This window comes from Aristolochia californica, unplaced genomic scaffold (assembly GCF_029961685.1).
Source record: "Aristolochia californica isolate CCGP_79_NKW_82.1479 unplaced genomic scaffold, dmAriCali1.0.hap1 SCAF_8, whole genome shotgun sequence".
NCBI classification, from domain to species: domain Eukaryota; kingdom Viridiplantae; phylum Streptophyta; class Magnoliopsida; order Piperales; family Aristolochiaceae; genus Aristolochia; species Aristolochia californica.
The window spans coordinates 38,204,366-38,227,252 of NW_027182279.1; the positions used below are offsets into that span (position 1 = coordinate 38,204,366).

Below are 22,887 nucleotides of genomic sequence, written 5' to 3' on the forward strand. Positions count from 1 at the left end.
ATAGTAATAAGATTTTATTTAAAGTTTTTTTTGGAAATATGTATCATAGGAAAAATATTTCTAGTTTTTCTTAGAATATAAATTTTCAACCAGGGACACTAAGGAGGCCGTAGTAAATTTATGGCCAAATTCAAAAATTACAAAACAAGCTAGAAAACATTTGGAGTAAAAAAGATTAATATTGGTGCGTTTTAATCCATTATTGAAATTTAATCTTGAACCACCCCTATCATTCTTTTTTTTAAATGTATGCATAATTTTATATATAATTTATTTGACATATATTTTATATAGAGTATTAAATGTAGGTTAAACTCGAACTCGGCTAGCGCTCGAGCTCGAACTCAGTTAAAATTATTAGGCTTAAGTTCGATTACAAATTTAGGTTCGAGGTTAGGGTCGGCTCGAGCTCACGTTCGAAATAATTAAACCAAACTCAGCTTGAACAATGTTTGGACTCAGCTGGATTCGATGTCACCCTTATGCCCAATTTTAAGTAGAGGTCATTCCTAATTTTATGTAAAATGTATGCATAATTTTATATACAATTTATTTGACATGTAGTTTAAATGTATTTTAGAGAATGAAACATATATTTTTTGAAAAGTTTTAAATGAATGTTAAAGCATGAGCTTGGCTCGAACATGGTTAAAATTATTAAGCTCGAGCTCGATTTCAAAATATTTAAATCAAGTTCGGTTCAAACATAGGTAAGTTCGGGCTCGGCTCGGCTCGATGTCATCCCTATCTATATATATTGTCTATTAATTGGATATTTCATAATATCTATTATCATTTTTTTTTATAGGTGCCCTCCCCCTTGCCTATCTATGACTTTAAGCTAAATAAAACGAAGCGATAGTGAAGCCAAACCCTAAAAAGGCAAGCAACCCTTATAGCAATAGCAAAAAGGAGAAATCATCCAATACAAAAAACCATTTTGGTGCGAAATATGTTAAATGTTATCTCAACTGTTTAATCATGACCCGATGGAAGAGATAGCCATTTTCGCACCAAATATTTTTTGTATTAAATCAGCCGTATAACAAACGGCCTATTTATAGTCCTATTTTTCTTATTTAGGTGCTATTGAACTAAATTTACAAAAAAAAAGTACCAAAGGCAACCGGTCCATTAGACAACAACTTAACAACAAAAGGCGGAAAGCCCCCTAGTTAGGCTTTATGATGAAGAAATTTATGAAAGTCTATGAAAATGGGCATAAATATGGAAGATTAACTATTGATTTAATACATATAGTAAAGTTTACTATTCTTTTTTCTTTTTTTTTTTTTTTTTTTTTTTTTTTTTTGCTTATGAACTATTTTTTGTTCTCATTGTGAGCCAAGTAAATTTTATATCTATTTTTTTAAATTATATTTTTCTTTTTTCTCTCGTACATCGTATGAGTTTCCCACTAATTTAGTATATAGGAACATGATATTTTAACCGGTTTACCGATTCAAGAACAATTTTCCTACATAGTAGTATATATACCAATCCTTTTTGTACTTATAAAAGGTGACACATTAAACTCTTCCTTTTGTAGTTTTGTTAATGTCCTCTAAGACAGATTTTTTTGGCTACCATTAGTGTATTTATCCAATCAATTAGCTCAAAATATACTTTGAGTCAATTCATGTAATTCATTCACAATATATTAACTCCACACTGATCTATCTAACATAAAATGATAAATAATTAGAATAATAATATTAATAAGGTGTATATATTTGTTATATAACCAGACCTTGCATCTATGATTTATAATTGTTTTTTTAATTTAAAATAGTTCTTAATATTATAAAGCTAGCCATGTCACATCATTATGTAAAAATTAATATGTTAATCAATTCAAGAAGGTAACAGTGTGATTGAACCTAGGTTAATTGGGGTTGATCATATGTTGACCTAGAATAATATTAATGTTACTTCATTTTTTTCTAATATCTTTTAAAAAGAAAATAAGGATACCCTTTTTTTTTTTAATCTTCAAGAGAGATGAAAGATCAACCTTGATGGGGATTGTTTCTATGGACTCCATGAATTCCCCTTGATGTGTAACTCATCAAATATACAGAAAGCTTGTAGAGAAAATTCATCTCCTTATAATCCTTGATCTCCATCAATAGTGACAGCTTCCAACCTTCAGCCAAAGGAAGCCAAGAAAAATCATCTCCTTTGAATCCCCAGATCTCCATCCCTACAGACAGCTTCAAAACTTCTGCCCACAGCATCTAACTATGGCGACAACCAGAGAACAAGATGACCACACTTCCTCATTCATTCTGAGCATCTTTGCTCATAGCATGCTTCACACAAACCAGGTCGTCCAATTTATTCCCATCCATTTTATACAACGAAGCACCTCCCATTTGGATATAATGCTCCTGTGCTTCCTTTCTGAGGCTCTTAAAGGGTAGAACTTCCCACTTTCTGTAATTTGAATTCCTTCGTTTCTCACTCATGTCAGGAGACCCAGAAATTGGTCCACTGCCCTCAGGTCCTACTGTACCCCAAACCTTGCAACTGCCAAATGGTCCTGGTTCATAAGGTTGGCCAGCTTGATTTCGCTTCAAACGCAAAGCAACTAAATGAGCACGGTTTATCACCTCTTTGCTTGGCACATCAGACCATTCTTGCTTTCTCTCGGCTCTCATGGGAGAATGGATCCTGATAACCTGAATATATGACCACAACAACTAAGTTCAGGGTCGTTTCCACACTTCACTACATGTTGTTCTATTCAATCTTACCCCAAGACACTCCAGAAGCTGATAATAAGCTCTCCCTTGCAATGGATTGTGACCCTTTCTAGGGGTAGAGAAGTAGCGGGTCCTGAATATGATTATATCAAGGGTAAGATAGTTAAACTGAAAATTCAAACATGACAGTAATCAAGAAATAAACATATGTCAAATTGAAAAATTCAAACAAGTTAGTAACTGAGCAATCGAGATATGTAATTCAATAAAGATAAATGTGTTGATTTTTTTTTTATGAAAAGATAAATGTTATGATTTAGCAATAAATTTATTGAAATAAAGCAGTCACAAGCCTTAAAGTTACAAACAAGATCATAAGTAATTTGGCGTCAGATCAATTTCAGTTACTACAAATCAATTTAATTTGCCTAATACTTCTCCACCAGAAAAAACATAGAGTGGAACTAATTTGGACTTGGCTTCACAACAGACACAGAATATGGAGAAAAGCACTGATGGAGATTTTCAGCCCCTAACTAGGAAACACATTAAAGATGGTTCATGCAACTATAGCTCATAAAAGAGTATGAAATGAGGCAACAAGACTATCTATTCTTCACTCATGATACAGTTAAAACATGTTCCGAGTTACTGTATGACTGACCATTCTGTATAGCCGGGATCCACTGTAAAACCATATATGTCAACAATGTCACACATCGAAAGAGCAAGCTCTATAGATTTCATTCCAGTCCCTTTAGCACCTCGTCGTAGCACAATCCCTTGGAAAAGATAAACGGGATTTGGAATCTCCTGCATGAATTGTTGAAGCACCATAACAAGTGCACAAACAACATCGGAAGTGGAAAAAATCTCTTTTTGTGCTAGTGTGCAGTATCCTATTTATCAAATGGTTTTTTTTCTTAAAAATAAAATGGGGTTTGTAGGAAGCAAGTCCTAAGTACTGATAATTACCTTTATCATTGCATTGAAATCTCTGTGGGTGACACTTTTAATTATTAGCACTTCATCATCTGCAAATGGAACAAAATACAGAAACATATTCCAAACAAGAATATTATTGAGTAACATAGCAAGAAAAAAAACGTTGTCACAAAACAACAAGCATAAGTTGCAGTTAGAAGCAAAAAGTAGGAAGACGTTTTCTTATTGATTTATTAATCTTCTTGTCCTTCGGTCGACCAGAGCACAAGATGATAAAAAATCTCGTAATGAATGAGCAATTTAGTTCCCAAGAATGTGCGACCAATAGTTGCAAGGAAAGCCACCAGATGCTATTTGATTAGGTAAGAAAAAGGGAGCATTTTCTTGGAAAAGTAGCAAAACGTTTCAAAGTTCAAAACTATTTAGAAAAGCACTAGAAAGCAAAATTATGGAAAGTTGTAGTAAGACAAATAAGAAAAACATTACAAAACATCCAAAATTAGCCATTTTCACTTCCATTTGAAGGACCAGACACCGATGAAGGAAAAGGTAACCAGGTTTTCCAGCTTACCTGAACCATTGAGAATAGGAATCATGTTACGAGCAGCACCCCTAACAACCAGGCGGAAATCCCTCTTTAAACCAACATATTTAGCATATTTCTGAGTGACATGGAAAAAGCAGAATAAAAATTTGCTCCATAAACAAGTTCATACCTCCAGAAAACAATCAATCCTGACTTATGTACAGTGATCGACTAAAAAACAGCCTATAATGGCATAAACATCTGGAGCTATCTTGCCTGATCAGTTGTATGCATTTGATAATCACAAAGTTAAGCTGAGGATCCATTTGACAGAAAAGAAGCAGCCATTCAGGAGGAATTTGGCCAAGGAAATTAGAAGTTGAAACATTGTTTAACTTCAGCATAGGCAAGGACCATATTGCAGAGAGTTTAAATAAGCCATGTCCAGAAAGGAATTATGAAGGCATTCACCAGATCATAGAGGACAAGATTAACAGGTTCAATGATGCCTAGCCAAGACCGTAAAGGCCTAGGCTCCATACAAACTGTTAGAAAACAATGTGATGGGTAGTTTGGTAATTTCACATAGTATACACCTCCTACATATGGTCCTATCTTGTTCAGCATGCTTGAGTGTTTATGTAGTTCGAGTTTCATGTAATTTGGAGGTGTAATGTAGGAGTTATAAGGGATTAAGTGTATGGGGTATATTAGTCTTTGTACCTGTTTTCACTTAAGTAATATAAGTGCGTTAACGAGAGCTCTTCTTGCTCTCTTGCAGCAGCCGCCCTCTCTTCTTTTCTCTCTTCTCCTTCTCTTTCTCTCCCTCACAACACTCTTCTCCTTCTCTTTCTCTCCCTCTCCCTCTCCTTCTTATGTTAGAAGTTTTCACTTGCACAAATGGTTCCTATAATTTATTAACATAATCAAGGCCTATGACAACCACAATTTAGTGTGCTTATTCTATGTTTTCTGAAGAAAGAAAAAGACTGAAACATCAGGCTTTGTCACCCTTAATTTTTCAAGGTTCTACAGTATCTATTTTTCAGGCAAGATCCTAATAACTTTTGCTTCTTATTTTTTCTTGATTGAATTTTTTTTCTTCTTCTTCAGCATCACTTTTCCAGTTGCTTTTTCAAGTTTCAACTAGGAACAGATACATGGAGAAGAATCATATTGAGATTCAATGAGCCAGATAACACTTATGTTTTCATCTTTCTCACTCATCTCTCTCTAAAAATATCTTGGCAATTTTTACTTCATTAAGAATAGGGAAACATAAAAATGGGACAAAACAACATGAAGTTCAACTCTACCTCATTAACCGGAGCTTCATTTTCTCGAAACACTGCATCATGCTCATCAATCTCTTGGCCAAACTCTTTCTTCAAGAGATCTCCAGAGTTTCCAACGACAGCACATCTCTGAAACTGGCGAGGGTAAAATGGTGCTTTTGACGGCAAAATCAGTTTGAGGTGTTCCTCACATAGAGTGCGATTGTAACATTTATCTGCACCCCTATAATAAGTAAAAAGCAAAAAATACTCAACAAGAACTCACAAAGATGTCTCTTAGCCGAATAAAGATGCACTAAAGAAAGTAAATGAATAAGCAATTTATGTTCAGTAACATACAGCTGGGCAATCCTTTTTGCTGCATAGTCTAGCCATCCATCTGGTCGAGCATCTAAATACTCCCTTGTCAAGACTGTAGTCATGTTCCGGTACTGCATTATCCATGGAATTAGTCGAAAAATCATATCCTAGAAAAACATAAATATATGCATCAATGGGAAACACTAACCTGCTCCCACAATAAAATGGCATCACAAACATCATAATGGTACTCCAGCGGCTCAAAAATCTTAAATTGTGCATTGTACTGCAATAAATGAATAACTGAAAAAATTAGCAAAAAAAGCATATTCTTCATTAGCTTAAAATGGTTTTTTTAAGAATAAAAGTGAAATTAACAAGAAACATGAACCAACCCAGGTACTGTTTGTGCCTTGTGGAAATTGGAGGACCAATTTGCAGTGATCTATAATTTGGGCAGTGAGTCCAAGTCCTTTATTAGCCTAAATAGATTGTCATTGCCAGAAGATGCTTTACAAATCAGTCTCGATAATACAAGAAGAAATTAAATTCCGCCTACAGTCTTGCACAGAGCACAAAAAACAAATAGCAGAGAAATTCCATGTAATGAAGCTTGTGACAGTTTAAATCAGCTCCGATAAACAAGAGTAAATAAAAAAGATAACTATCTTAGATTAACCGGGATGTGTAATTCCATTCTTCAGCATGCAGCCACAACTTATGAAACCAACACTAAAATTGGTGTGTTCAACATGTAGGCAGGATAAGAATATATTGCTATTTAAGCCGAAGAGGAAGTCAATCGAGAAATTGATGATCCTATCCCCCCATCACAGTTTAGCCGTAGAAACCCACTTTAGAGTTTCCACTTTTTTTTTTTTTTCCTTTCGAACTAAATTTCTATTATCAATCCATGACAACATAATTTTCAATTTCTTCAAAGAAGCTCAGAGCCTTTCTCTTCCAAACAATCAATGTTAATTTCTAGGTGGATCACCTTCCGCAGTTAAGGTACGCAAAAAGTGCTGTGAATTCAACAGCCAGATAATGCAATTCCCCCTAGCTTGAAGCTTCTATCCTACAAGTCACTCCGATTCTATCTACAAAATGAGAAATGTTCCAGGCAGATTCAAAAAATTTAACCGATATCAAAAAGTTAATAGACACTTAATATCTCGGTCCCATATCTTAACGCCAAAGCAAACTTAAAGGCATCACAAAAACCAAGATCTACCCACCCAATGTAAAAAAATCCAAAAATGACATCCTAAAACACTCATTAAATGTAAACCCAATCCAATACAACTAAACAAAAAAGTAACAAAAACAGCGAAGAGTGACAGCCAGAAGCTCGAAGCTCAAACTCACCACACACTGCTGGATGCGGGATTGAAAATCATATAGAACCGAAAGATCTTCCTTTCTGATACGCACTGTGTCGGTTCCTACAAAAGATACCACAACGTCGATCTGAGAACAATTCGAAGAGTGGAAATGTCGCGAAAATGAGGAAAAAGAAAAAAAAATTGAAGATTACCGGAGAATAAAGAGGACTGGATGGAAATGAGAATGACACAGAAGATTACGGCAGCGAGGAGGAGAAGGAGAACAGTGGGTCTTCGATTTGAGGACTTCAGAGGTTTCATCCTTTGTTTCTTGCGATTTGCGAAGATCGCGTTATTGGACGAGTCAGTGGCAATTAACGGTAAATAGAAAACGGAGGGGTAGAGGTTAGTCACGTGATGTCTCGCGTGCCTTTTGGAGGCTATCCATGGTGCCCATTAACTGTAGCAGCGAGGCTGAACGTTTTTGTGAAGGCATTAGAATGAATTTATAAGTAGATTTTTCACTTTAATTATGGGAATTAATAAAAATTTATTTTTTTGGAATAAAATCAAATGATACTTATGCCCTATATTTTAAAATCTATTTTAAGAAATTATATAATTTTAAAAAAATTCCAAGAAAAATTAAATAAATATTTTAATACCTTTTCAAATAAAATAAATAAAAATTAATAACCAATCTCTTACAATACCATACTTATCAGATAATGTTTTAGTAAAATAAAATATCAAATTATCATAAAAAATTATTTTATACTAAAAATATTTATAACATCAATTATCAAATATTTATTAAAAATTATATAATTTTACTAAAAAGATTTTTTAACTAAAAAATATTTTTAAAAAACATAAGACACAAATGGCCCTTCGAAACGGTTTTTACAACTCTAGGGGCAAAGTTTTTCTTGCAGATTCACAAAGTAGAGCTGCAAGGAGACAATGATGATTACCAACCACATTAATGGAGCGACGAAACTACCATGAAAGATAAGACCGATTACCAAATATGGAAACTGGTTCAAATGATAAAGAACATAAAATCCCGTAATTGTTTCACAAAGCAGTCTGCTATAAATCCTGGCACATCACTGGCCTATAAGAACTTTGACATGGGTAGGAATGACTAACAATGCAAAAATAAAGATTTACATTTGACATACCCATTGGTGCCCCTTCTTGAGGTTGGAGGTCTCAGGATTTTGAATAGACAAGACCTGACGTATCAGATGGTTTGCTTGAACTGCTGCTTTCTACTTCAGTTTTTATTGCAGTCTTCGAGTCTTGTCCATCAACAGCCATAGGGACAGCCTCTGTTGCCTGTTTGAGAAAAACCAAAAATTCAAACATCTCTTGGTCAAGCCAAATTAAAAAAAAAAAAAAGAGGATACTCTATTCTTTTGTATCTCATATGGGTTTTATAGTAATAGGACTTGGTTCCATAACCGACTAAAAATAAGGAAAAACTGTGGAAATTATAGATGTTGGATCTGCATCCTGGCTTGGTATATGGCTTACTTTAGAACAATAGGTTTCTTCTTTGACCAAGTCTGCACCTTTCATGTGCTCAGACGATCCCTTGTGCTCTTCCTGCAGGATGTGGAACATATACCGTTATAACTGGGACATCAAAACCAAAAAATATAAGAGTGCACACCATTGAACAGACACTAAACAAAAGGACACAGTCTCTGTGTGTGTGCGTCGGCAAGTGCATGCATCTGCGTCTTGTCTTGTGCCTGTCATTGCACAAACAGAAGGATCAAACATGACAATCAATCAGTTCAGATCCATCTGCTTTCCCGTCATATGTCAAGATTGCCTTCCTTTGTACCGAGCCATCCCAACAGTGAAAAGCTGATAGTGTAGCCATTCTGCTATTGCCAGTGTTAAGCCGTCCAATGTAATTAAAGAAGACAACAAGTGTACAAAAAGTGAAATCTCAATAAAGGAAGCTGCTCTTAGTGCATCTCCATCAATGATACTAGAAAACATCTTAGAACAAGAGGGGCAATACAACACATTCCCTTCAAATTTGCCATACACAACAGTGCTAGCCAAATGTAAAAGCATCAGAAATAGAATTATATCCATTAAAGAGTTCAGCAGTATCTGTCAGCATTTTCTTTATATTTGCAGTTTATGAGTCATACAGGATATTTGCGAGTTTATAATAGGATATCAATATCCTACATGATGCACCCAAGGATGGAAAAAATTCACTTGATTCTAGAATCAAAAGTGCACCTGAGCCATTTAACTAACCAGCACCACAGCCAGGTAATAAATGGGTCAGATTAGGTTTTTACCAACCTGGCCTTATTAAAACCACCAAGTTTCAGGTTGTACAACCAGACCCAATGTATCATTGTGCTACAGGGGCAGCGGAGACCTGAGAAGGCCAGGATATTTGCTAGTTTATATTAAGGAAAATCCTATGTGATGCAGCTAAGAATGGCAAAAATTAACGAGCCTCTAGATTTACAAGCGAATCAGATCTGTTTATCTAACAAACACGGCAACCAGGTAACAAATGGGTCAGATTGGGTCTCTAGTAGCCTGGCCTTATTAACCACCAAGTTGCAACCAGACCCAATGTATCATTGTGACATGGGGACACGAAGACCTGAGAGAGAGATCAGTCCACGTGACACTTTGTATCCAGACACATGATCTTTCCTCACCCTTTAAAACTCTCGTACACATGTTCCTTCCTAACCCTGTAGAACTCTCATACACACATTCAGTGTCTCCTTTGTATCACTATGTACTACAACTCCACACACTTCCCCTTTCTAATTCTACTGCAATAAATGCTCCCATACCTGCTTCTCTCTAGACATTACATGACAAAAGTAACTACACCTATACAATAGAGCGAGTTAACAATAGAGCAAACAACCTATACACCTATGAAATATTGCATACATACCTACAAATCTCTGATTTTCAATTTGATGCCTACATAATCCATAATATCATACTACTCCACTTAGATTCCATCAGTCTAACTCTAATGTTACATAAACATCCTCACAAAGTGATATTCTGACTTTTATTTACCAAGCGAGCTTACAAGTGTTTTACTCACCATGTTTTAAGTGATACTCTCTCTCTCTTTTCTTTATTCTATTTTTTACATGGTATCAGAGCCAAGATGCCCTGGTCAGAAGAGTGTGAAGCCTCCTCTCCTTCTCCATCGAAGCAGTGAACTAATAAAAAGGTGGATTCAAGGTTTGGTTTTGACTAGTTGACAAAAATTCAATTTTTTGTGTTCCTTCTCTGCCATAACCCTAGGGTTCATGGCTTCTCTCCCATCTATCAGGTGCACAACCCATTATAAATCTTAATTGCCAACATCATCTCTGTAAAGGCTGACATCAGCCTGGCTTTTTGTGTTTTCATGGAAGTATTGAAGTGAATTTACTGTTCTTGTGGATATATTGGATTATTGAGTGCAAATTTGCTCAATTATGCAAATCTTAATTTTCTAAGAAGTGGGGGCCACTGTGTCTGCGCAAACAGTTGCTTTTTGTGAAGTTGTAGTTCCTTTGATTATTTCTGGTATCTGCTGATTCTAGTGAAATAATCACCCCTCAAGGGTGTGTGGGAGTTCTGAGGAAAAATATTCAATTTTAATTACTTTTGAAAGGTTAAATGGGTAAAATTACTTCTGTTGGTCAAATCTATTCGGATATACCTCAAGGTCAAAAGGAAATCTAAATTCATCAAGGAAAATCCACCAGTTCCATTGAAAAATGATTGGGAATCAAAAGATAGTCAGGTTATGACCTGGCTAATCAACAAACATTCATTCCAAGTTAAGGAATCAAATTATGAACTAAAGACTACAAAGGAGATGTGGAAGTCTCTAGAAGCTTTGTATGCTCAAGAAAGTAATTTATCACATATTTATGAGTTATATGCTAAATTGTAGTCTTTAGAGATCAGTTACAAATTACTACAATGAGTTACTAGGAGTTCTACAGGAGAGCATTTTCCACCCCTACACTACCGATGAGAGGGATTTTGAGGAAACAACGAGGACATCTACATGTAGCTAAACTCCTGGATGGCTTGGAACCGAAATTTGATGCAATTATGGCACAGCTTACTGACCTCAAATGACATTCCGTCCTTGTCCATTGCATTTAATCAAATCATGCATGCAGAGACTGCCATTACATCTAGGGGAATAAAGAGACTAAGAATGTTGATGCATCTGCCCTTCATACTCTAGCAATTCAGAATCAGTCAGAGAAGGTGGTGAAAACAGTAAAGGCAGAGGCAAAGATGGTTCTTTTGAGGTGACAATAGGAATTCATTGTAGCCGCTCCAACCATTTCTCTGATAAGTGATGGAATAAAATTGGTAAACCTGCATGACCAATTCCCACTGAGACATCTAATGGGTCCATAGTAGGTATTGTGCTAGGAGCACCTAATGAGATGCACAATTAGCACAACGTATGGCACAATTGGCAGCCGCCCACCTACCTTATCATCCCACTGCCACTCTGGCTAGTTCAGGTACGTCAACCCTACATGTACGTCCTTCATCTACCTGGGTTCTTGACCAAGAGCTACCACTCATATGTCAGGTATCCCTTCCCTATTTTCTAATTTAAAGGAGTCCTCTGCCATTAAGCTTGTATCCTAGCTAATGAGTCAATGTCATCAATTTAGGGAAAGGGTATACTTGTTCCACTTTCATTTATGTCACCTCGATCCAAGTTATTTGTCCCCAAATTTTCAATTAATTTGTTGCCAATAAACCAACTCACTAAGTCTATGAACTATTTTATAACCTTTTATCCATCTCATTGTGTATTTCAGGATCTTACAATGAGAAGAATGAATGGTTCCACATGTGAGAGAGGTGGACTATATCAAATCGAAGGTCACTCACAACCTCCTTTCCATGCTCTTCATATTGCAGTCTTACCCTTCCAGTGGCGTTTACGATTAGGACATCCATGTTCAACAAAGTTGGTTCAACTCTTTCTTGATTTCCTTTCCAATTTATCGTTTCAGTGTGACTCGTTTCAACTGGGAAAGCATCACTGGATTACATTTCCCTTAAGCCAAACAAGAAGTAGTGGTTTATTTAAAGTGGTCCACTCAGATGTATGGGGACCGTGTCCCGTGTCCAATGCCTTTCGTTACAAGTATTTTCTTTCTTTTATTGATGAATTTAGTCGAGGTACCTGGATGAAATATCCTACTAGAGAAATCTGAAGTGTTCAATCTACTCCAAAATTTTTACAATGAAATAAAGACCCGATTGATGCACCTCTTCATTTTCTTCATACTGATAATGGTTTGGAGTTTATAAATCACTTGACACTTTCTACTAGAGTCATGGAATCATTCATCAGTCCTCAAGTGTGTTTACTCCTCAACACAATAGGGTAGCTGAATACAAGAACCATCACTTGTTGGAAGTTGCACGTAAAATGCTTCTTGATATGTGTGTTCCCAAATCGCATTGGAGTGATGCAATTCTTACTGCATGTTTTCTTACTTGTGTTCTTAGGGGGGAAATTCTCATTCAGGTGTTAATACCCTCTATTACTCTATTTGCTTAATCTCCTCATGTCTTTGGGTGTATAAGCTTTGCTCATTATTTGGCTCATCCACAGACAAGTCTCCTAGTGCAATAAAATGTATCTTCTTGGGGTATTCTCATACCTAGAAGAGTTACAAAGTTTTCTATCCTTCCACTAGGAAGATTTTTTTTTTTTATGAAATGTGATCCACTAGGAAGATATTTGTATATGCTAATGTGACATTTTTTTAAAACACTCCTTTCTTTTCTTCCACTACCATGGATAGTACTCCACTTGTTCCACGTCTGAAAATTGTTGCTCCAACCTCTATTGAGGATAGTCCTACTTTCTCACTAGTTGACATTACAAATAAACCATTACAAGTGTATCTAAACACCAAGCTCCAGTTCCCTTTCTCTTGCCAGTTCCAAAATTCTCTTCGCCTGTTGATCCTGAGGTAAGCGATCTACATCTTCCTATTGCTCTTCGGAAAGGTGTACATAAGTCTACTAGATACCCGTTGTCTCACTTTGTATCCTTTGATTCCATGTCTCATCGGCACAAAAAATTTGTTTTGTTGTTGTCTTTCTGTGTTGTTCCTTCTTCTGTGCAGAATGCTCTCCTATCCGCTCAATAGAAGCAAATTATGGATGTTGATATGGAGGTCTTATGTGATAGAGGCTCATGGGTTTTGTGTGACTTGCCTCTTGGTGCTACTGTAGATAGATGTCATTGGGTATACACTATAAAATACCGGGCAGATGGTTCCATTGAGCAATATAAGGCTTGGTTGGTCGCAAAGGGATACACATAGACATATGGCATTAATGTGTTTGAAACCTTCTCACCAGTAACCCAACTAACTTCGGTACATATTTTGGTACCTATTGTTGTGAACCAGGGTTGGCCATTGTTTCAACTCGATATAAAAAATGCCTTCTTGTATGGTGATTAAGATGTATGGAGCAACCTCCTGAGCATGTTGCTCTAGGGAAGATTGGCAAAGTGTGTAGACTCAAGAAGGCAATATATGGTCTTAAACGCATGGTTTGAGAAGTTCAATCAGGTTGTTGTGGCTTTTGGGTTCTCTCAGAGTCACTATGATCACTCTTTGTTTATCACGAAGAAGCCATATGGTATAGTTGTCTTGCTAATATATGTTAATGATACCATTTTATCTAAGAATGACCTAAGAAGGGAATTGAAGAGATAAAGATGCATCTTTCTAAACATTTCCAAACTAAAGATCTGGGTTACTCGAAGTATTTTCTCGGAATTGAGAGGCTAGAAGCAAGACAGAACTTGTATTGACATGGAGAAATTATGTCACAAATATGTTAAAGGAGTATGGCTTGTCAGGGGTGAAATCAGTAGAGATCCCTATAAAAAGTTGCTCACAAACTCTACGAGCATAGTGATGAACTCAAGGACAAGCAGTATATCACAGACTAGTTAGAAAACTGAACTATGCCACAGTCACCCGTCTTGATATATCCTTCTCTGTCAATGTGGTCAGTCAATTCATGAATCATCCATGCAAATACATCTTGAAATTGCATAGAGAATATTCATATCTTTGAAGGATTCTCCTGGAAATGGGTTGTTTTTTAAACCTCATGATCACTTAAAGATAGAAGCCTTCTAAGATGCAGATTATGCTAGATCCAAATTGGACAGAAAGTCTACTGCTGGTTATTACGTGTTCTTGGGAGGAAACTTGATAAGTTAGAAGAGCAAGAAATTGAATGTTGTGGCCCGATCTAGAGCTGAAGTTGAGTATAGAGCTATGGTTCATAGGCCTACGACTATGTATAGCAATAATCAGGCTGCTATACTCATTGCAAGAAATCCAATTTTTCATGAGAGAACCAAATATGTAGAAATTGACTATTACTATGTTCGAGATGCAATGATGAAGAAAAAAGTGGATACCCCATATATTCGGTTTAATGATCAAGTTGTTGATATGTTTACAAAAGCCTCGGGTAAACGTGAATTTGGATTGTTTGTAACAAGGTGGAGCTTATGGATTTTTGCACTCCAGCTTGAGGGGGTGTGTTAGAAAACAGCATAAAGGCTAGTTTGGTAATTTTACATAGTTTATACCTCCTAGATAGGGCATTGTTTTACTCAGCATGTTTAAGCGTTCATATAGTTCATTTTCATGCAATTTGGAGGTGTAGTGTAGGAGTTATAAGGAACTAAGTGTAGAAGGGTATTTTTGTCCTTGTACTCTAATTTTTCACTTCAGCTATTAAGAGGTCGACTTAGAACCCTAATGAGAGCTCTTCTTTTGGCTCTCTTGCTGCAGCCGTCTTCTTTATTCTATTATTTTACACAAGTTATTCAATGTAAACACATACAGGTAACAAGGAACCAACTAAACAAGAGACAACAAAAGATGACTCACCTATAGTAGATGGGACCACATTGAATACCACATATTTATGGATTGAAAAGAGCATCAATTTCATCATCATGGCAATATTGTGATTTATTCATCAAATTTAAAGCTAATAGATAGCATTAAACAACATGGTTTAAGTAGGTAACTTAGATTGATATAGAATTGCATAGATATAACTTGTATCTATTACCATTATTCAGAGGTATGTAGGCAATTAGCCCATAAAACTACCCTTTCGTAATCCCTCCTACCTCTACATAAAGAAAAATTCTTCAAATAAATACATCCATACTGTCCAAATCAGACCCCCACTAATTTTTTTCCATTCAGATAAGTCAAAGCTGAAAGATACTCCTCATCGTTTTAGAAAAGAAGCTGAAAGATAATTGTGTGGACTCAAGGTTGTTTACAGCTACAGAAGAGTATCTACCATAAGTAAACCAATGTTACATTCAGTTTCTCTTTAAAAAAAAAAAAGAATTAACATTCAGTTTCATTATAATTACTAAAACAATTACTACATATCATGACATATGTTGTTTCTGCCATGGAGGTTAGTCATGCTTGCCACATACAAGAAGGCCTTTGTTTAGTCACATTTAAAGTACTTCAACTTTTCCATGAATTATCAATTTTCCTAGAAATTAGTTGAAGCAAAATCTACGTTTTGGGCACAATGCATCTAGGACAATGTGGATTTGATTATTTAGATTTTTCTCTTTTTTAGAACAATGAGAAAAAGCATTCGTTAAGAAGGCTCAAAAGAGCAAAGGTACATGAGATGATACAAGAAGACCAGGGTTAAGCCCAAAGAAAAACAAAGGACAACAGCAGCACTAAATGGAAAAGAATCCTACTGGGGATGAGCAGCCAAGATGCTGTTGAGCAGTTCCCTCTGTAGCTAGAAAGTCTGCTACTCTATTAGCAGACCTAGTGCTCCAAGTAATGGGTGACTAAATATGTCCTTCATATCATTAAAGGACATAAAAAATTTACCCAGCAAAACTTTCTTTCCTGAGGCCTACGAGATAACAACTGACAAGTCACCTTCCACAAGCAGAGGGAAAAAGAAGCACTTCCTGAACAACCTAGGGCCCTGAAGGAGGGTCTCAACTCTACCAGTGGGGGCTCACACTGTCCAAAAGAAGCAGAGAAGACAAGAAGCAAAACCGACTCCCAAACACCAAACCGTCCCCCTCCTGCACCAAACCTGCCAGCCCAGGATTTCCCCTAGAACTACGAGTTTCAACCATCCCACTTGCTAGGGAACCAAGCAATCATCCTGGCCATGCAATGCGATGTAGAGTTAAGAATGCACTTCCAGTTTCACCTTATAACAAAGCTAGGAGAAGGGAAATTTCAGTATGATTACTTTCCCCGAAGAAAATGGAGTGAAACACTTTCAATGATTCTTTCTTACGATCTTTGCTTGTCTTAAAAAATTCTATTCTTGAGCTCTTTTCATATGTTCCAAACAGTGGCGCCCAGAAACAACTGCCAAAGAACCCTTTCAGTCCTGTAGGGTAGATTTTTCAATTGATAAATTATGACTCCATCATCAACCCATTTATTCGTTAACATTATCTTTTTTTTCCTAAACGGGTGATGTCAAGAGTCTTACTTCACTACTTAGAAATCATTTTTTTGTTTTAAACGAATTTTTAGACATAATTATTGAGATTCCTTCTTTAGTTTTAATCGAGTATCTTATCTTTTCATAAACTGTTTTTGGATCTCTCTTGCACACACCTCTTTTTAGATGGGATGGCACAGACTTGAATGGGGACTCTTTGGGTCCATAGTTTAAAACCAATTCATACTCAGTTCTGTACAGGTTGACCCAATTCAAAAACAGGTTAAATTCAACAAAGCCCAAATCCAAGCCAATGGCACCCCCTTAATGCAGTATTAGTTGAAGAGGACAAAATTCACAGATGATAATGGACAAACTCCCTGGACAAGACATGACTAGGGAGACACTCAAAATTAAAGGAAACTTAAGAGGACAAAGCTTCTTATAATTAGCGCTACATCTAGTTTTGTTTTGGAAATACCAATCAATCAGTTTTTTTTATTTTTAGCAATACCTTCTCCCTCCAGCCTTTATGGTCCTAATACTAATTATATTAACATGAAAAAACAATGAAGAAGACAATAACAACACTAACAGTAAGTTAGGATAGATCTCCACAGGTAAAATTCGAAGCAGAGGTAAGGATTAAGGAATAGAATGTAGTAATGTGGTTAACGCAGCGCACATGAGACCAAAGAATTCAGTCCAACCGGTTCATGGAAACATATGAAACATGGAGCTGACCAATTTGAACAGCTAGGGCTTTGATCTTCACCTATTACAACTAAGATTTGGGTACTCATTCATCATTCAGGAGATCATAACTCTAGATTCATTTCCAACATAAGAACTGAAATGAAAAAGGCAATGAGGCATCTTACTGTCAAAGTTTCAACAATTTTTTAGCTGAGTATCACAATGAAGATACGGAAGAACACATAACATCAATGACCATGGACCCATCCCAACATCACTACTTATTAGACCAGCATCACTCCAGCCTCCACAAACAAAACATGCTATATATAATTAGCAACAAAATTACACAAAATAAGCAAATTACCTTATCCTTAGTCTCGGATTCAACAATTTCTTTCTTAAGCCTTGTATTCTGAACATTGGTAGATGCAGGCTTTCTGTAATTTTATTCATATTTCAGCCATGTGTGCAGAGAAAGAAAAAAAAAACATAACTACATGAACGGTACCTAAAAAAAAGTACAAAAATGAAAAAAAAAATACCGTGAAGCCTCATCTAACTGCTTAGGATTGTCAACTTCCATGTCAGAATCAGCATCCGATCTGTCATCAGGATCTTCTTGATCTTCATCTGCCTGAAAATTTTCAGATTCAATCATTTTGATCATTCAGAATCAGCCATCAGCAAAGCCGAAAAATTCAAAGGGAAATTTTAGGCATATGTGGCAGCATGTATGCATCATTGAGTGAAGGAGAGAGAGATAGAGACGGAGAAACAGAGAGATAGAGAGATTGGGTTTTTTTCCTCGTACATTAACTATTGGACTGCAAAGCACTTGTGAGGATGCAGAGGATGGATCACATACTTATATTTAGAACTAAGACATATTTCCAGCAGTTCAGTTCAGTAACTTCTTATTAAAAACTTCATGGAAACATTTCAGAATTTCATTCCTCGAGTAGAAACTACGTCTAGCAACTTTTTTCAACCGAAAATAACAAAACAAAAAATAGTTTATAGCTGAAAAAGAAGTCCCTACAACTTTTTGCAACTGAGATGTTCATGACGTTATTCAAGTAACATGAGTATGACAGATCAGATGATTGTTGGTCAACATTTTCATCATTCACAGTTTATTTATGGTATGCTTTTAATAAATCAGATGCAAATATCAAGAATGAGTCATTATCACAACAGTAGAAAGTGGAGCTTGAGAATTAAAAAAATAAGGGCAACTCTTGAAAGAGAAACGCACCTCTGGAAGTTCAGTTTCAGGTGGTCTTTCCTGAAACTGGACACTAGGTGCATGTCGAAGCTTCGAAAGATTGTCAAGCAATTTTGCTCGAATTTCATCTAACAATTGATAGGAATTCTTGTTCTCCATGTTACTGGGAGCAACATGAAGAGTATAGTCTGGACCAAAATATTCATAATACTCATGATGTGGCATCTTATCATCTACTTCCACACCCAGTGCAACTCCTGTCTGCTTACAGCAATAAACAGAAATATATTAGAACACACAAGGAACACCAAAGGGGAATTCATACATTCAGTCTGTACTTCCAAGTGAATGCAATATTTATTTGTAAGCTGTTCCTAAACCATCATCTCATTGAAAAGCTGCCCAATGAACATAATGATTATTAACAACCACAATGAACTATTCTTGAAAAAATTGTTCAAATATGAAAAAAAAGGAATAAAAAATCAATGCAGAATTTAGTATCTCAATACCAGGAAACTACCAATTAGCTGAAACAAAGAGAAATTACCAACTTGTCAGCATCCAAAAGCATTAGAAATAGATAAATAAAAAAATAGACGAACATAGACATGTAGCTTAATGATGAACAATTTGGCTCTTCCTGTCCACATAGCTCATGTAAGCAACAATTTGGCTCCGAAATGCACACTGTACCATCATAAGCCTCATCCAGCATCATCATCAGTCTTATTCCAAATATGTTGATATAGGAATCCCATTCATTCTGATTTATCACGCATCAGGTCCATGTAAGGTTCTCAATCTTTCTATCCAGGAAAATTTTGTCTGTGCTGAAAATTGATCAAGCTTTACGTGATTTATATATGAAAATGTATAAAATTGAATAGTATAGAGAGATGAATTGAGAGGGAGAAGAAGGAGAGAGAGAGATGAAACGAGAGAGTTCTGGAAAGACTTACGTTGGGCTTGTGAAGTTTTTATAACTTAAGTCATGAATAATTACAAGTATTCCCGTACTCTCTTAAAAATCACTTAAACCCTTATATCTTCCAATATATCTACTCAAATTACACCAAATTTGAACTAGAGGCAGATTAGAGGCAGATCTAAACATGCTGAACGAAATAGTATTTATTCTAGAAATTACTGAATGTAAAAAGACCAAATTACCCTTCAGCTGTTTTTCTTACAATGTAATGCATTTAAAAATTTATACACAAGTCCCATGACAAGACATTGCAAAACTAGTTCAACTTCTGTGAGTCAATGATCTTCAGGTTAGAAGAATAAAACAGAGATTAAATATTTTCAAAGAAAACTACAAGTAATCCATCTACCATAAATTAAAGAATTTACAGACAAAGGATTAAAAAGTAGAAGACTTCACCTCATAACACCAGCATCTTGCAACATTTCGTATAGTATAACCCCCACCTCCAACCAGTAGTAATGGCACATTGAATGATCTCATGTATCGGACACACTCAGCATGACCTCGGATGGAGAGATTGAAACAACCCAACCGGTCTCCAGACAAAGAATCTGCCCCACATTGAAGGACAACAGCTCCCGGCTGGAACACTTCCATCACTTTTCCAATTATAGGTTTGAACAAACACTGGTAACTCTCATCATCAATACCATCATCTAGAGGAACATTCAAAGAGTAATACTTCCCTTTCCCATGACCAGTGTCACGAATATCACCAGTTCCAGGAAAATAGTCTCCAAACTTATGGAATGAGACAGTCATTACCCTGTCAGTTGTGTAGAAAGCTTCTTCTACGCCATCTCCATGGTGTATGTCGATGTCTACATATAGAACCCTCTGACACAAGAGGCATGAAAAAATATATGATATACAAAAACTAGCACATTCTACACAAATCTCTATAATAATAGAAAATAACATAGAACCCTCTGACACAAGAGGTATGAAAAAATATATGAGATACAAAAGCTAGCACATTCTACACAAATATCTATAAGAATAGAAAATAACATTACAGTAAAAATACATTACTAACTCCACTAGTACTTGGAATTTAAGTACCATGTCAACTACTACCTTGGAAATGTCACATCTTAAGAGAAGAAATAGGAAAGATTACGAAAATAACTAGGAAGTAGGGGGAGGAGAAAAATGTCCAAATCAAAGGTTGACAGAGAAAAGATTTAAAATATCTGAAAAGCAGAGGGGAGGAGAAAAAAGTCTAACTGAAAGGTTGATACAGCACGTAAATAAAATATTCTCTCTGTTATTAATTTGATAAAAAAAAGAAACTTATGTTGTATATGAACGAACTCATTTTCACATGCAAGGGAAGAGATATTACACAGTCAAAAAGGGGTATCATGAACCAACCTCATGCTGTTTGAGAAGTTCCAATATTGCCAAGACAATATCATTAACATAACAGAAGCCTGAAGCCTCACACTTTTTAGCATGATGAAGCCCACCAGCCCAATTGATAGCAATGTCACAACCATGATTCAATTTAACAGCACCACCTACTGACCCACCAGCATATGTCTGACAAAAAGAGTAAAGCCCATCAAATACAGGGCAGTCCTCTCCAACGTTAAACCTCTTCAGTGCCCTCAGCTGGTCCTGCTGAGTTTCAGGAGTAATGCTCCTTAAGAAAGACACGTAATCATCAGCATGGAATCGGCAGAGGTCTCTATCTCTTGCAGGAAAGGGCTTAAGAACTTGCATTTGTTGCAGTAATCCATATTGGGCAAGCAGGGCATGGGTCATACGAATGCGATGAGGCTTCATAGGGTGACCTTGCCCATAATAATAATTTCCCACCTCAGGGTCATAGAAATAACAAACTTTCCTCTTAACCCCATCAGGCCCAGAAGGAAGAGAGTTGCCCCCTGTATCCATTATTGATGCAGTAGTATTTGCAACTGAAAAAACAACAACAAATAAATGATTAGCAAAGAAAATTAGAAGACTCAAGAGCTAAACCAAAACTACCTGCTTCTTACTGGACTCGCAACATTTATAGACATAAACCAAAAGCCTGGAAAACTTTAAGAGCTTAACTAGAAAAAACGCAGCAAAACTGAACCAAAACCTCACGAAGCCAAGTCCGACGAGATTTAAGTCTATAAATAGACCAATAGTGATACGATCCTCAAAACAGAAGCATTACAATTCAAGGGAAACTTAAGCCTAGGAGTTTTATAAATACTGCCTCAGATAACCCAAACGATAGTCCGCAGAAAATCTAAACCCAAAAGCACGACCTAAAATTTCAATTCCAGACGCAAAAATGATTTCCCGAAACCCTCTCTCCCAAACCGCTAAACCAAAAATTCGAGAAATCAGACAAAGAACACAAAAAAATTATTAGAAGAAAGATCATCCGATTGAATTAAATCCACTGAAAGCACTAGGAAAGATGCACAACAACATGCACATCAACCGATGACTAGCTAGGGAAGATGCTGCATAAAACCCACAGGAAAAAATTAACTCATAAGGATATTGCAACTTCAGGACAGCCGGATGAGCAAAAGAAGTTTCTCGAACAGCGACGATAACCGAACCACTACTACAAAACAAAATCCTGATTAATGAGGGCGCTTCTCGAACGGCGCAGACCACGAGGAAATCAACACAAAGGACAAACGAGAGAATCAAGTAGAACATGCATGTTGAAAAAACACTCTCCTATTACAACAAAACCATATTAGAAACCATCCTGAACAATCTAAATACTCCCTGAACTATCCATCCAATCAGACAAAATACAAGGAACAAACAGCTCCAAATACCTAAACACATCATCAAACCAAACGAAACTCACATAAAATCTACACAGAAAACAAATTCAAAAGTCCTCAACATCAGAAGACCCAATCGCAAGCAAACCAGAAGGGAGCTCATAAATTAAGAGAACAAAATGCAAAGGAAATAAACAACAGGCTTGATCGAACCAACACTTGGACCAAAATTCAATCAAAAAAATTTTCCGCACCTTTTCAGTAGTCACAGTGATCGGATACCAGATGAAAGAGGAGTAACGTCTGCGAGGACTGAGAGATACTTTTCTCTTCTTCGAATGAAGTGAAAGAGATTCAAGCGCTCGCGAGCGAAGCTGGTTCTAAAGGAGTCGTATTCAATTACCAACATACCCCGACTCCGGTACGTTTTTTCTAGTTCTAAGTTTGGATTTAAGGACGGGTGACTCCGCCGGGTTAACTCGGACTCAACCCATTTGCAATAACTCAATCAACAGCGATTCAAAGCCCTAGTGAGACGGAGGATGAAGCCATGGTGTGGCCAGACACCAAGGCCGAAGAC

The 22,887-nt window shown here is 36.4% G+C and overlaps 2 protein-coding genes across 2 annotated transcripts; both read right to left on the reverse strand.

Annotated features, from left to right (window-relative positions):
- Positions 1-1,958: 1,958 nt before the first annotated feature.
- On the reverse strand, positions 1,959-7,522 carry LOC137938727 (sialyltransferase-like protein 5). The gene is made up of 11 exons (XM_068783745.1): positions 7,309-7,522; positions 7,140-7,216; positions 6,167-6,253; positions 5,980-6,057; positions 5,811-5,902; positions 5,493-5,694; positions 4,222-4,312; positions 3,681-3,739; positions 3,370-3,518; positions 2,757-2,838; positions 1,959-2,681 (listed from the first exon to the last, which is right to left on the reverse strand). The coding sequence occupies exons 1-11, from the start codon at positions 7,415-7,417 to the stop codon at positions 2,280-2,282; spliced, it is 1,428 nt and encodes a 475-aa protein (XP_068639846.1). The 5' UTR covers positions 7,418-7,522; the 3' UTR covers positions 1,959-2,279.
- Positions 7,523-8,125: 603 nt separating this feature from the next.
- LOC137938804 (histone deacetylase 19-like) lies at positions 8,126-22,660 on the reverse strand. Its single transcript, XM_068783844.1, has 8 exons — positions 22,562-22,660; positions 20,938-21,485; positions 19,960-20,400; positions 18,600-18,830; positions 17,887-17,978; positions 17,709-17,781; positions 8,636-8,707; positions 8,126-8,437 (listed from the first exon to the last, which is right to left on the reverse strand). The coding sequence occupies exons 2-8, from the start codon at positions 21,460-21,462 to the stop codon at positions 8,312-8,314; spliced, it is 1,560 nt and encodes a 519-aa protein (XP_068639945.1). The 5' UTR covers positions 21,463-21,485; positions 22,562-22,660; the 3' UTR covers positions 8,126-8,311.
- Between the last annotated feature and the right edge of the window lie 227 nt (positions 22,661-22,887).

Bases quoted from the DNA above. Each gene is read 5' to 3' on its own strand.
- LOC137938727 (XM_068783745.1), bottom strand. From the start codon at position 7,417: ATGAAACCTCTGAAGTCCTCAAATCGAAGACCCACTGTTCTCCTTCTC. The intron at 3,519-3,680 runs GTAATTATCAGT...CAATTCATGCAG, and splicing joins ATTTCAATGCAATGATAAAG to GAGATTCCAAATCCCGTTTA. The intron at 2,682-2,756 runs GTAAGATTGAAT...TCATATATTCAG, and splicing joins AGCTTCTGGAGTGTCTTGGG to GTTATCAGGATCCATTCTCC.
- LOC137938804 (XM_068783844.1), bottom strand. From the start codon at position 21,462: ATGGATACAGGGGGCAACTCTCTTCCTTCTGGGCCTGATGGGGTTAAG. The intron at 20,401-20,937 runs GTTGGTTCATGA...CTCTTGTGTCAG, and splicing joins AACTTCTCAAACAGCATGAG to AGGGTTCTATATGTAGACAT. The intron at 17,782-17,886 runs GTATTTTTTTTT...ATAAAATTACAG, and splicing joins CAGTTAGATGAGGCTTCACG to AAAGCCTGCATCTACCAATG.